At 38.3% G+C, this 14,101-nt stretch overlaps 1 protein-coding gene across 7 annotated transcripts; it reads left to right on the forward strand.

Annotated features, from left to right (window-relative positions):
* Nucleotides 1–44: 44 nt before the first annotated feature.
* On the forward strand, nucleotides 45–14,032 carry UBA3 (ubiquitin like modifier activating enzyme 3). 7 transcript variants are annotated; one of them, XM_085516236.1, is made up of 18 exons: nucleotides 45–76; nucleotides 224–265; nucleotides 2,720–2,840; nucleotides 3,817–3,897; nucleotides 6,437–6,519; nucleotides 7,056–7,136; nucleotides 7,768–7,811; nucleotides 8,106–8,170; nucleotides 8,956–9,111; nucleotides 9,242–9,344; nucleotides 9,838–9,951; nucleotides 11,026–11,079; nucleotides 11,555–11,591; nucleotides 11,672–11,753; nucleotides 12,411–12,511; nucleotides 12,612–12,675; nucleotides 12,765–12,819; nucleotides 13,252–14,032. In XM_085516236.1, exons 3-18 carry the CDS (start codon nucleotides 2,721–2,723, stop codon nucleotides 13,338–13,340), a joined length of 1,329 nt encoding a protein of 442 aa, XP_085372362.1. In that variant the 5' UTR covers nucleotides 45–76; nucleotides 224–265; nucleotide 2,720; the 3' UTR covers nucleotides 13,341–14,032. The 7 variants fall into 7 exon arrangements, with proteins under 7 accessions (XP_085372362.1, XP_085372363.1, XP_015730593.1 ...); XM_015875107.2 differs by having other exon boundaries at nucleotides 47–101; XM_015875109.2 differs by having other exon boundaries at nucleotides 47–97.
* Nucleotides 14,033–14,101: the final 69 nt, after the last annotated feature.

A 14,101-nucleotide genomic window follows, 5' to 3' on the forward strand; every position in this document is an offset into this window, starting at 1 on the left:
GATGGCGCCGCGCATGGCAGGAGCCCGGCGGCGAGCGGGGCACTGTGGGAAGCAGAGGGAAAAAATATGGCGGATGGTGAGGAACCGTAAGTGCCTTGTATGTGCGTGCTCGGCAGCCCCTTCCCCACGCTTCCCGGGGACGGGTGGGCCCTGGGGTCCCCTCTCCTTCCTCCCCGGTCTGTGTAGCGCGATACTGACCCTTCTTTTATTCTCTCTCTTTTAGGGAGAAGAAAAGAAGGAGGCTAGAGGAGCTGCTGGCGGATGGGTTAGTGCGGGGCTGCGGGCGAGTGGGCTCCCGGCCCAGGGTAGAGACAGGGACAGAGATAGAAGCAGGCAGCGCTTGTGGAAGGGCGGCTGGCAGTGAGGGTAGCCGCAGCCCCGCAGAGAGGTTGGGCTGTGCTGTGAAGGCCGCAGAGATGGGTCCTGGGAGCAGAAAGATTGAGGGGGTGAGAGAGAGCCAGGGGAAGGTGAAAGGGCGCTTGAGCAGCAAGGACTGGGGGAGAGGAATCTCCTGGGGAGAGGACCGAGGGGCTCACCCGCAGCAGGGGGTGGGTTGCGGGCTTGAAGCTTGGCATGACGAAGGCTGGTGTGCTGAGAGCTTTGTGGCAGGAGTGGGAGAGCTGCTGCTGGCCAGGACCTGGCAGAGCTGCTAGGCTAGGAGCAGGTGATTCAAAACTAGCCCAAAGTGAATATTTTAGTCTACAGAGCAGCTGCTTCTGCTTCTTAAAGCTCTAAATTCTGCTCAGCCTTAAAAACTAACATGCAGAAATCTCTGACCTCATATGCTTCCATCCCTTGACTGTTCCCCTCCATCTCCTTGTGGCCCTCTTCCCAAAGCTCCCAGAGCCGTGCTGGGGTGAGGGTCACAGAAACCCCAAGGCATGTGGGTTGTGGGGTGCATGCCACATCCTGCACAAGCATGGAGCATTTGGGTGTGCGAAGGTGGCAGGGAAAAGTGTGGGCCTAGAAGGGTTGTGGTGCTCTGATGTTTTGAACAAGATCTAAAATTCACTGAAACACACGCAAGTTTTGTTGAATTCTAATAATGTGAATGCCTGGTTGTGCTGTAACAACACAAGAATAAACGTGTCTCTGAAGCTAAACGTAACACCTCATGTTGAGTTGCTGGTGTTTTTCAGGTCTCCACAATGTCCAACTCTGTAAAAACCAAGCTAATATATTCGCAAAATTGAGACGAGGTCTTGCCATCTTACCACTAAAAAGAAAAATAAACATCTAAACAGACAACTACAGCTGCTTGGTGGCTGTTTATATGGCCTGAAAAGAAGGATTAAAGAATCCTTTGTAGTATCACCAGACTTAACTTCTGCACTTCTTTCCAGAACAAGATAAAATCCATGCAAGCAATTATTGTGCTTTATAATCACCCATGTTACATTTGCAGAAGTTATTGTTTCATAAACATCCTATTTTAAAACAGCTGAGACCAACCGTGATTCAGTGGAGGAAGAGTTTTATGTTGTCCTGCCTTCTTAAAAATCTTTGATGCAAACTGGGAAATGCAGAACATGGATCAAAAGATCCTCTATGAACTTAAGCTCCTTATGAAGAATTTATTTAACTGCTAGGTTAACCTATGTAAAGCCAACAGTTGACCAGGATGGAGTTCAATCAGCAGTCAAAGTACAGGCAGAATCCGATATGTTTATTGTTGTTTTTCAGTTAAGTTTTTTCTCCCATTACTGAAAACCTTTTGCAAAACTATGACCTATAAGTTAATGCCATCACAGACACTGTTCTGTCTCCATCTTCTGAATTCTGTGAGGATCAAGAGATTCACTGTCTAGATGTGACCCAAGGAAGTAATACATTCTAAACATTGGTCAACAATTATCGATATAGACTTTCTTCATATTTCTTCATGGGAGGAAGCAAATAATGCTTCTTATCGATGATGATCCAACCTTTCAAAGCTCATTTATAACCAGCTTAGTTTTGTATTAACATAGAGCAAACAGTCATTTGTGTTCATGTGTGGAGCTCATACTTAAAAAGGGAGGTGTGCTGTGTTAAGGAAAGGCTTGTTCCTTGTAGGTGCTGTTACATTAGGAAATTATTTGAGTTGATTTTGAGCTTTTCTAGTAAGTCTTTTAACAGTTTAATTTTATAGTTGTGTACTACTAAAAGTGACCTGCAAAAGGTAGTGGGAATACTTCATGTAAAATTCTGTTTCTGTAATTTAGAAGAAGAAAACGGCAAGTTTATTTTTCAAGTTAGATAGTAACTACTAACAGGCTCAGGAGACAGGTGGAAAACAAGAGTGTCTTAAATACATGGAATTCATGGCAGGCAAAGATTGTTCACTTTGATGAGGAAACAGCACCCTCAAATTCTAAAGGGCAGCCCCTTTATACATGCTATATGTATTAATAAAAGGGAAATAAAAGGGAAAAGAGCTCACCCTTTTCGTTTCTCTTCAGGTCAACTTTTACTAGTAGCAGCAAAATCAGTGGGATTTATTGAAATGCCAGTTTTTGTCTGCTGCATGTTTGTATTACTGCTTACTGGGGCCACTGATGAAGCCCACTCCTGCAGATGTGGGCTTACACACGTTTGTGATCAACATAAACATGTGGATCCGTTTGCATGGCTGATCAGTGTTTTACTTTTAACCTATACAAGAAAAAAAAAGAGCACGTTTTAGAAGTGTGGCTATTTCTGTATGGTTTTGCAGCTGAATTTACTGTGTTCTGTGCAGAATGGCTGTTGATGGTGGGTATGGGGACTCTGGAGACTGGGAAGGTCGCTGGAACCATGTAAAGAAGTTCCTCGAGCGATCTGGACCGTTCACACATCCTGATTTCGAGCCAGGCACTCAAGTGAGAAACAATTACTTTAAATTAAGAAACAACTGTATTGTGTGTTGGAAACTAATGTCAGTGGTTTCATTAATTGACTACCAGCAGTATATGAATAGTAAACCTGTGTGAAGACCATGTATTTCAATTGGTGAATGTTGTTATATTAGAAGAGTGTGTCATATTCTTTTCATATACTTTTATTTCTAGATTGTAAACTGTCAACTTGCTGGCACATGTAGAAATGTATTCTATGATACACAGTAATAATTATTCTCCATCTTTGAGTTTCACATGAAAAATAGTGTTTGTCTATTGATTTTTAAACAATTAGGCACAGTAAAGAATTCCTTGTACTTAAGAAATTAAACTTAATATGAGTACTTGGAGAATTGGGAAAGATATTCCATAGGGAAAAGCAAAATTTTGCCTCTCTGAATTTTCTTCTCCTTTCATTGCTTTGGTACCTTTTGTTTCAAAGCTTACAGTTGAATGTGTTTAACCTTTTAAATGTACCATTCCATTATATGCTACTTTGACTATAGAGTCTAATAATGTAGTTAATAGAAAAAAAACTATGTGGCCAGCAATGCTTTCTATCTGTTTATGTTTATTTTGTATTATATGTAAGCAAGCTGCTTGGGGGAAAAACACTAAACTGAAATGTGTCCTTAAACTGAGTAATAATAAAATGGAGCTTGCTTTTCTTTTTTTCACAGCCAAATTAATTCAAAGAGAATACTGATAGCAATCAGACTCGCTTTCCTTTAAGTAGAGATAGAGGAATTACATGAACTTAACAACTGATTAAAGTCCAAGTATAATTATTCCTGCAAGCTTAAACTATGTTATTGATCTAACTTATTTTATATGAAGCTTATTGTGCACTGAAAATTTATGTTGACACAATTGTAAGGTGTATGAAACAAAGGACAAATGGTACCTTTTCCTATATGATGTATTAATTGTTTGTTTGTTTGTTTTATATTTTCCACAGGCTCTTGAATTTCTTTTAAGCACGTGTAAAGTACTAGTTATTGGAGCAGGAGGGTTAGGATGTGAACTCCTGAAGAACCTGGTAATTACTCAGTTTTCATCCTTTTCTTGTGATCTTAGTTATTCCTTGAAATGAGCTTGAAGGGTGGTAGTGTAAGGTGTACTTGTTTTCTTTTAGCTCTCTCAGTGTTTCTCCTGAGGAGCAGTGTGCTGCTGTGTATGAAGTGCAGGAAAATGTTTATTTACAGCCTTAGGTAGGGCCTAATATTGGGTATTTTCCCCACAGAATCACACAGAATCACAGAATGACCCAGGTTGGAGGGGACCTCAAGGATCATGTAGTTCCAACCCCCCTGCCTAGCAGGGCCACCAAACATACACATTTACTAGATCAGGTTGCCCAGGGCCCCATCCAACCTGGTCTTGAACACCTCCAAGGACGGGGCATCCACAACCTCCCTGGGCAGCCTGTTCCAGGGCCTAACCACTCTCCTAGTGAAGAACTTCCCCCTAACATCCAACCTAAATCTTCCCTCTTTTAACTTAAAACCATTTCCCCTAGTCCTGCTATTGTCAGCCCTTTCGAAGAGTTTACTCCCCTCCTGGGAGTAAGTTCCCTTCAGGTATTGAAAGGCTGCAATGAGGTCACCCCGCAACCTTCTCTTCTCTAGGCTGAACAAACCCAACTCCCTCAGCCTTCCCCCAATTATGAGATCCTGGGAAATGAACTATACAAAGAGTGGCTAATAGAGAGTTTATCATTAGCAGCCAAAGATTAACTTAATTTTTTATGTGTTTGGATTAATGCAAAGAGAGGCTGGAAATGCTGGACCTATGATCTTTAAAAATGAAAGTAATAGAGCCAGTCTTACTGTGCCTGTGGTGACCTCCTCCTCATTGTTGGAATCCATTGTTGGAATCCAGAGAGTAGTGGCTCTCAGTAAACATGAGCTTCTCTCCAGAGACGCAACAAGAATCTTTAGGACTCTTTCAGGATTGCATCAGTGCTGCTGAATTCAGCCTGTGTAAAAAGCTTCTTTATTCCATCAGACCAACATGCGCTATCCTATATGGAAGTGGCTAAGGAGGAATAGGTGTGAGACCAAAGAAAATACACTGCAGAGTTACTGTACTCTTCTTGACAGCAGTGCTAGCTTGTAATGGATTCTCTACGTGCTCTGAGAAGCAGTTTTTAAGTGTTTAAAAATGCAGCCATGGGATAGTGTGCTATCTGACATTTACCCAATAAGTATGTATGAGTTTAATTTTTCTATTACTCTATTTTCTTCCTCATGGCCTTTCTTATTTGTTGTAATGTATCGCTTACCATCACTTAGTTTGGACTAAGTTTCTGTAGTTCACCTGCTTCCTTCAACAGTAAAAACTTCTGTCCTTACAGTTTGTTTACATGGAAAATGTGTGGTTTGATATAGCAAATTGTTACAAAGTACAGTTTCTATATGAGCAATTATGAGTTGATTCATTTTAGTATGGTTTTTATTTACTGCTATTTCACTACACTACAGATTACCTGCAAGCTTGAGGTGCTGGATAAATCATTCACCTCATGTGAAGTCAGGCATTCCAGATAAGTTAACTTAGGGTTTTGAGTTCCAGCACTTGTGAGTAATATTATTCTGGCACCGCTTTGTTACCGTTCTACTTAAGCAGGATTTTGCTTGAAGAGACTGAAAACTACATAGCAGTTTTCTTTCTTTGAAAATGTAGTGCTGGTAAACTAAACTTCTGACTAGAGCTGCTGTATTGTAGGCTTATTGGAGAAGAACAAATTCACTCTGTTGCTAATTATGAGGAAGGACTTGTGTTAAGGGTTTTCATAAATCTGCCATGTATGCCCAGTCCCCACCTTTCCAAAAGATTTTAAGTTATTGTGATTTACTTTTATAATTTTCAGAAAGAAATGCTCATACTTAAGTCTAGATGATGTTCACGTGTATTCAGTGTCTTTGAAACACCAGTAAAAATATCTTAAGGGCTCCAGTGTGTCTGTTCCTCATGTTTTGGGCCCACTCTTCTCTTTGTTAGGCTCTTCTGATCTGCTTTGATAATACTGGGCAAAAGCTGAACTGTGATTTGTGAACTAAATGAGTGTTCAGCACTAAAGATACGCAATATGACATACAGAAATTCTTACTGCTTTTCTTCCAGAGGTTACTTTCTGTTCATTTGTTTAATCAGTTTCACAGTGCAGCATTTAATGCAGTTATTACACATGGGATGTAGAAAAAGCATCAAACAAGAAGTTTGAAGTTTTTTATGTGACAAGATTGAGTCTTTATAGAAATAAAAAAAAAAAGGGGTAGGGGGGGAGTAGAGCATGGGACTCAATTTTTTATGTCACTTCAGAACACTGCAAAGCGTTTCCCTTCTCTAAAGCCAGTGCTTTGACAACTGAAATGTTGCTAATTCCATCTGTCCAAATACCAGCGTTAGCAACCCAGCATTTCAACAAAGAGAGCTGACATGCTGATCTGCACAGGGAACAAAGAACACCTACATTTGTTCCTCCAAAGGTTGCCTTTTTGGCATTCAGAATGAATCTTGCAGCACTGTAAGCTTTTCATTGCTTATGTAGTGAGGTTGCCTATCTCTTTTCACAGGCACTGTCCGGTTTTAGGCAGATCCATGTAATTGACATGGATACTATAGATGTGTCCAACCTTAACCGACAGTTTCTGTTTCGGTAAGTGTTATTGTCATTGTTCATTCTTTGTATCTAAACAATACGTATGAATACAATCACTATTTTGCTGGACGAAATGTCATTGAAGGTTTCTGAACTTCCACATCACAATAGTAATGATTTATGTAATGATTTATGTAATGATTTATAGTAAATAACTATTTACTACAGTAAAATAGTACTTACAGTTAGCTACATGTTAGGCGTGATTTTTTTTTTCCTGAGATCTATGTTGTTAGAGACTGGAGAAGGTAGAGACACCAAAGTATAATGCATGCAAATAGAGATAGCAGTTTTTCTGGTCCCCTTTTTTTAGTCAGATTTGTGTGGGTGTGCTGATAACAGCTGTTTCAGGGATAGACTGTGATAACTCTGGGGCTCTCACATCTAATGCTTTACAGAAATGTCTTAATATTATCCGTATCAATAAGTTGTCCCATTGTAATAATTAGTCACTTAATTCAGTATTTGTAAATAAACTCTTAAAAGACTGAATGTTACAAATTAATCCATTTGTAATTCATTTTTTTTTCCAGACCGAAAGATGTTGGGCGACCAAAAGCAGAAGTTGCAGCAGAATTCCTCAACAGTCGCATCCCCGACTGTGCTGTTGTAGCGTATCCTTTTAGAGTGAAGTAGCCCCAGAGACTTCAAAAAGCCTAGAAAGCTCTGTAGGTGGTAAGAGTATCTGAAATATTTTGCTGCAGTCCTTTTTTTTTCTATACAATAAAGAACAGATTCATTCAGCTGATGGTTGAGAATTCTTTCCCAGAGTGGCTTTGACATGCAGTAAATATGCATGGGGAAACAAGCCTAATCTTTAAGAAACTGTTCTGCATGTTTCCACTTAGTCTTTTTATTCAAAGTAGATATTCTTATTTTCACTGGAATGTTAGAATTATGCGTTTATTCACCAGAGGGTTTTGAGTATACGGTGGTAAGACTTGTTCATTTACAAACATAGAGCAGCACAGCTGAGGTAGGACTTTGTAAGAGCACATGTTTTGAGCTTCCTGAGTAGTGTTCTCTTCGGAGCTTTCTCCTGTGTGTGAATGTGACATTGTGTATCTTATTTGTTTTACCACTTGCTACAGCTGTAAGAACTTAGAATATTCTGGCCACTTAGTTTTAAAAGAAAGCCTCGTATAAAATGATGGATTATATCACGCTTTGGCTTTAGATCAACAAATAGAAAACAATAAAATCAACTACATTATAAATATATTCCTTTATTGTGCTTACATTCAGATATTTTAAAAAGATTCAAGACATGGATGAAAGCTTTTATCGACGTAAGTGGCATTTGTTTGCATGCCAGACACCACTGGTGCTTCAGGGGAACACTGTGGTTGGTTTTTGCTGTTTTCATGCTAGCTAGATTGCTAATTATTTTAGACTTCTACAGTGTGCTGAGTGTGGACTGACTGTTAAAGGGGTAACACAGATAAAACTTAAATGTATCTGTCTCCTTAGTGACCTAGGAAAAGTGGTTAAACTACAGTCAGTTTCTCTGGAATAGAATACTTTGGTTGTCTTAAGAAGTATGCACTAGTGTGGACTTTAAATATCACTTTTTTCCCCCCTAGAGTTTCATATTATTGTTTGTGGGCTGGACTCTATAATTGCAAGAAGGTGGATAAATGGCATGCTGGTAAAGTATTACATTTTCTTAAAGCCTGGTTGTTGCTTGAGTATATGAAGCTAAAATTGATGAGCTTAGCATAGAATATATCATTAAAATGAAATAAGGGCTGTTGAAACCCACAGCTGTGTGTATCCTCTTCTGTTTCACTGTTGTTGTGAAAAGGGTAAAGTCTGTGCTCTCACCTGCCTTATTCTTGAGGAGTGTTAGTCAACATTTGTGCAATGCCTTGGAGGTGTTACTTCAAAATTACAGCACTTAACTGGGATGCTGTTTAGTTGGGCTTTGAAAATCATAAGTATGGAAGTTCCACAGCCTCTCTGGATGCTACCATTGTGATTTTTTGTCTTTTGTTAGTTAAGTACTTGCATTTCTCCAACTTGTAAAAGTTGTCTTTTGTAGCCCCGCTGCTATAAAACACTGGGCATTAAACTAAGTATTTTCATCACTGTAAATCCATTTTAAAAGGAGTCACTATTTACCATTATTAAACCAAACAAGAATTTAAAAAAAAAAAGAGAGAGAAGAAAAAAGAAAACAAATCCTTCAAACTAACCAACCAATTCTTCTGGATTACAGTAGGGAAATAATAGCACTTGCTGTGTGTTTGTATGTAGAGGTGGGTTAAGATGGTAGATAAAAGTCTTGTGCCCCAACAAATAAAGTGTTCGATGGACTTAAAATAGCCCATATACTAAGTCTTATTTCATTCCATTAAGAATAAAATTACCGATTTTTTCCTGCAAGTTGTAAAATCAAACAAAACCACAGCAGAGTCCACTTTTGTTTGTTAGATGTCGTTTTTACGTTATGAAGATGGTGTACTGGATCCAAGTTCCATCATACCTTTAATAGATGGAGGGACAGAAGGTTTCAAAGGAAATGCTCGCGTGATTATTCCTGGTATGACAGCATGTGTTGAATGCACACTTGAACTTTATCCACCACAGGTAATTAGCGTGGATGTTTCCTTTTTGTATATGTATTCCATTTTCTGGTTTGATTGTTTCTTTTCCAAGTACTATATGTAGTAGATTAAATCCTTCTTTTCTGTTTTTCTCCCCATCCCTGACCACTCAGGTCAATTTTCCCATGTGTACTATTGCATCTATGCCCAGACTACCAGAACATTGTATTGAGTATGTCAGGATATTGCAGTGGCCGAAGGAGCAACCTTTTGGAGGTAATTATTATGTTGCATTGACACTAAGGTAATATTTCTAATTTCTGCAGTTTTGTTTTGAGTTCAGTGTACACACCTACAGTCTGACCTTCTAACCAATGTGATGTGCTGTACTGTGGAAATTGATTGCTGTACTTCTCTGAGATGGTGATAAATCTTTCTCTTCTCAGACTCGCCCTCCAGTCCATTATTTGTTCATAGGTATTGACAGGTATCTGTTTCTCCTGCTGTACAGTATCTTTCCTGACTCAGAACGCAGCACGTAACCACTCCATAAACCTGTGAAATTAAGACAGATTGCACATAAAATGTGTTAAGTATGGCTATAGAAATCATATTTTGATTATTTGAAGTGCCAAAGTGTCAAGCTTTGATATTTAAATGGAGTACTATTTTTTACACAAATTTAAAACAAAGGATGGATTTAGGCAAAAAATAATGCTGCATTTCTGAAGAGGTTTTATAACTGTAACTTGTCTGTGAATTGCTGCAGAAGGTGTTGCTTTGGATGGAGATGATCCTGAGCATATACAGTGGATTTACCAGAAGTCTTTGGAAAGAGCATCACAATTTAATATTAAAGGTGTTACATACAGACTCACCCAAGGTAAGGATATGACACTTTGTTAATTAATGCGGGTATCCTGGATTGGCATTCTTTGCATTTATTGAAGCTAAGCTGGCAACTGTTCTGGGAAAGAAATAGTTCTCTTTTTCCCTTAACATCTTACAACAGAAACAAGCAACTCATCTCCTGTGCCAGCACAAATATTTTATGATGAATCAGACGTTTAGATGTTTGTGATGAATCATAGGAACTTAATCTGGGACAAAGCTGAACATTCTTTTTGACATCTTATTTTTAACCTGGAGCAACTACACAATTTCCATTACACTGTTACCACGTTTGCTGGATCAGAAAGTAGGAGAATGTGATTTGTCCCTTTTAGCAACAGCAGCAGTTTATGCCAGTTTATGCTGCATAAGACTGTAGCAGGTAGGTTTTTGGCACAGATAAATGTGAACTCCACTTCTGAGATATAGTTTTATATGTGCTAATGGCTGCGCAGTTTTGAAGCTTTTGAAGATAGCTTCAGTTTCAGGTGCACAACAGAAAGGAACTGAAGCTTTGAGTTTTTATGGATGTTTTCTTGGCTATGAAGGGAATACAGTCAGTCAATAGCAGCAAGCCAGACTACTTAGTAATTTGCTGTCTTTTTTGGAAGGCCTGAAGAATAAAAAGGAAACCTCTTTCCTTTTTAGTACAAACCTGTAAGTCTAGGAGAGCTTGCTTGATAGTGATCCACATATTGTGCTCTTTGACTGGATGGACTGGCTAAGAATTGGATGAAAGTATGGATACAGTTTGGCAAACTTGTTCTTGCACAGAGAATACCAAATACAAGATTGTTTCCTTCATGAACTTCACCCGTTAACCAGCTATAGAACTGAGTTTTACATTAATTTCTGGTGCTAAATAAATACAGCATACTTGTATTTAGAGTTTGTTCACTAAAATAAATAATATGCCAAAGTACTTGAGCAGCCTGCCGTTATACCTTATTGGTATAGAAATTCCTGGAAAGTGCTTGAAGTAACCCCTTCTATGGTTATTCCTGCTAAAAATAATCTTTCTGTATAGTTCTGGAAAAAGACAAAGCTGTATGTTTTGTTGTTACAGGGGTTGTAAAACGAATTATTCCGGCAGTAGCTTCTACAAATGCAGTAATTGCAGGTAGGCTGAAAGAACCAGAATGCCATTACTTACTCATTTCACCCATCCTTTATCAACTTCTTATTTTTAGTAAGGTAGAGGTTTGGAATAGGGAACCTGGGGGAGGGCTACTGTAGTTTTCAACTGGGTGTAACTATGTTTCCAGTCTTCTTCTTGTTTCCCACCTGGAGAAACTGAATTACTGTGTATAAATTTTAAGCCCCTATATGACAGGGAGTGAGCAAAAGCATTTCAGACTTGAGAAAAAAAATTAATTGGGAATACAATATATAAGTTTAACACAATCTCAGATTAGTGCCAGTTCTCTGGTGATAGTGCATAGAACTACCAGCTGCCTTTAGGGGCTTGTTTTTCCCTTTCTGAAGTTTTTTTTTTTGTCACTTCTTTGTTACAAGTTGGTGCACTGATGTCTGCATGTTGTAAAATGGATGTAGAAAACCAACAACTCTGTTTTGTTTTTCTTTTCTGATTCCAGCTGTTTGTGCCACTGAAGTTTTTAAAATAGCCACAAGGTATTTCATTTCTTATTAATTACATACATAGCTTCCAATGCAAGGACATGGATTAACATTAAATGCATTTGTCATTACAGTGCATACATTCCTCTCAACAACTACTTGGTGTTCAATGACGTGGATGGATTATACACGTACACATTTGAAGCTGAAAGAAAGGTCAGTGCCATTAAAGGCTTGCAGGGTTATTTCTTTGATTTTTATTGAACTTAGTGCAGTTTGTTTGTGTTTGAAACTCACTGCTGAACTTTGCTGGCCCCTGGCACTACACCCAAGTATTTCTAAAGTTTTAAAAGCAGCAATTATAATGTTGTTAGTCTAGTTCTTTCCTAGGATATTGTTTGCAGCGTATAGGATGTAGATTTTTTTAAACCTTGTTTGCTTTTGGGTTAGTGTCTTGTCTAGCACAGAGAAGTTGGAGTCTTAATGGCCAGATCAGCAGATACCCTGTTTGATGCCCTTGTATTCTTGATTTATCAAAAAAGGTTGCACAGTATATATAGCGATGTATTTAACATACTTAATTTTTGCCTGCTTAGCCAAAGTTTCCTAATATTTGGACAAGTAGTTTCTGGTATAGGGACATTCTTCAGACAGCTACTCTGTGGTTAGTGCTGATACTACATGGGTATCTGAAAGGTTTGTGATGTGACCTTTGGAGGAAAACAGTCCTTGACTGAAGATTTCACATGTTATATGTGAAGCACAGCTTATGGAATAAAATACAATCTTAAGTACACTCAGAAGCAAATCTTCTCACAAAAGATTATGACAGCAGTTGTTTGGAAAGATACAACCTGTGGTGCTTTGTTGTAGGAGAACTGTCCAGCTTGTAGCCAACTTCCCCAGAACATCGAGATTTCTCCATCAGCTAAATTGCAGGAGATCTTGGATTACTTGACAAATAATGCTTCATTGTAAGTATGCAACTTATGTGATAATTGTAGATAATTTGTACTTATATTTTTACCTGGTTTTCTATATCTGTTCTTTATTTTTTTAATGCTTTTTATATAGGCAAATGAAATCTCCTGCAATCACAGCAACCATGTATGGGGGAAATAAAACTCTTTATTTACAGGTAAACCAAACCGGCTTAATTTTGTTTCATAATTTTGTTTAAATTTACTTGCCTGAATTTGACAGGAAAAATGTTTTGACTCATTTCAGACAGTAGCTTCAATTGAAGAACGAACAAGGCCAAATCTTTCCAAAACACTAAAAGGTAACATACAGTTGTCACATATAGGCTTCCAAGATTCACTTGTAAATAGGAAGATACTCATTTGGTTTCACCCCTCTATATGGCACATGTTGCTTCGTTATCAAGTGCAGTTTGCTCTTCTTGGACTGTTCTGGGGTGAACTTTGAGTTGCTTCACCAGATGATGCCTGTCAACAGGTATTACAAAAAACTATAACAAAGCAAGTTGGAAACTGATGTAGATTAAAGGTGCTTCACTTGTTGTTTGTATAGTTTTTGATAAGTTCTGTTAGTTTCCCAGCTGAATTAGATGAATATTGGTTTAGCTAGTGAGTAATTTGCAGCTTTATCTCATCATATGTATGGTTTGTATGAAGGACATTCATATATATATATATATATATATATATTTAAATGTGGATTTGCTGTATTTAAACTTTCTTTTCTGTTTTAGAGCTGGGACTTGTGGATGGCCAGGAACTTGCAGTTGCTGATGTTACTACACCACAGACGATGCTGTTCAAACTTCACTTTACCACTTAATTTATGCATAAGTTAACTGGTTATACAGCAAAGGAAATCCATACCCACTTTGTAAAACAAATGTACTCTGTGGATCTTAAATTAACCTGGAAAGTTCATGTTAGCACTGGCATTGCTGAAGGTTAGGTAATACGAATGAATCACCATATTTCAGAATTTTAAGTAGAAGCCAATATTTGGTGGATTATATTTGTATAAATACTTATTAATGTACAGAACTCGGATGTATAGGAAGACACTTTTTCCCAGTTTTTGTGTCAAAATGTTAATGTTGATCTGCTTTCAGACACATGGAGATTGTAGAGTGGCCAAAAGTCTTTTTGTCTTTTTAATTTAACAAATATGCATACATGTATATGCAAAGTGAGACCTTTAAGAAGGAACTGCCACGCCTGGATTCAAATCACAGCACTCCTGAAAGCTTGCTGCCACAGTAAATCCAAGAGAGGGCAGTAGAATTAAAACTCTTTCTTATTTGGTACTGAGATTTGCTGAATTGTGTGAAATGTGTGAAGTATTGAAGAGATTACTTTGTTTGCAAGTGAACATAGAAGGGTGTAATGAAAACTACGTGAATTTAGGGACGTGTCTGTTTGCAGTCACCCATCAGCTGCTGCATGCAGTACTGCAGAATTATGTTCAAGTATCATCAGTGCTGTTATCATATTTGTTAATAAAAACCCATAAAGGTACTGGAGTTTGTGGCTTATTTAAGAGTGCGTGTAGCCACCGTTGGAAAAAAAAAATGCATCTTTTGGCTG

The sequence above is a fragment of the Coturnix japonica genome, chromosome 15, assembly GCF_054131305.1.
Source record: "Coturnix japonica strain WE chromosome 15, WE-NBRP24, whole genome shotgun sequence".
NCBI classification, from domain to species: Eukaryota; Metazoa; Chordata; class Aves; order Galliformes; family Phasianidae; genus Coturnix; species Coturnix japonica.

Bases quoted from the DNA above. Each gene is read 5' to 3' on its own strand.
- UBA3 (XM_015875106.3), top strand. From the start codon at position 67: ATGGCGGATGGTGAGGAACC. The intron at 8,171-8,955 runs GTAAAGTATTAC...TTTGTTTGTTAG, and splicing joins GGTGGATAAATGGCATGCTG to ATGTCGTTTTTACGTTATGA. The intron at 9,112-9,241 runs GTAATTAGCGTG...CTGACCACTCAG, and splicing joins TTGAACTTTATCCACCACAG to GTCAATTTTCCCATGTGTAC.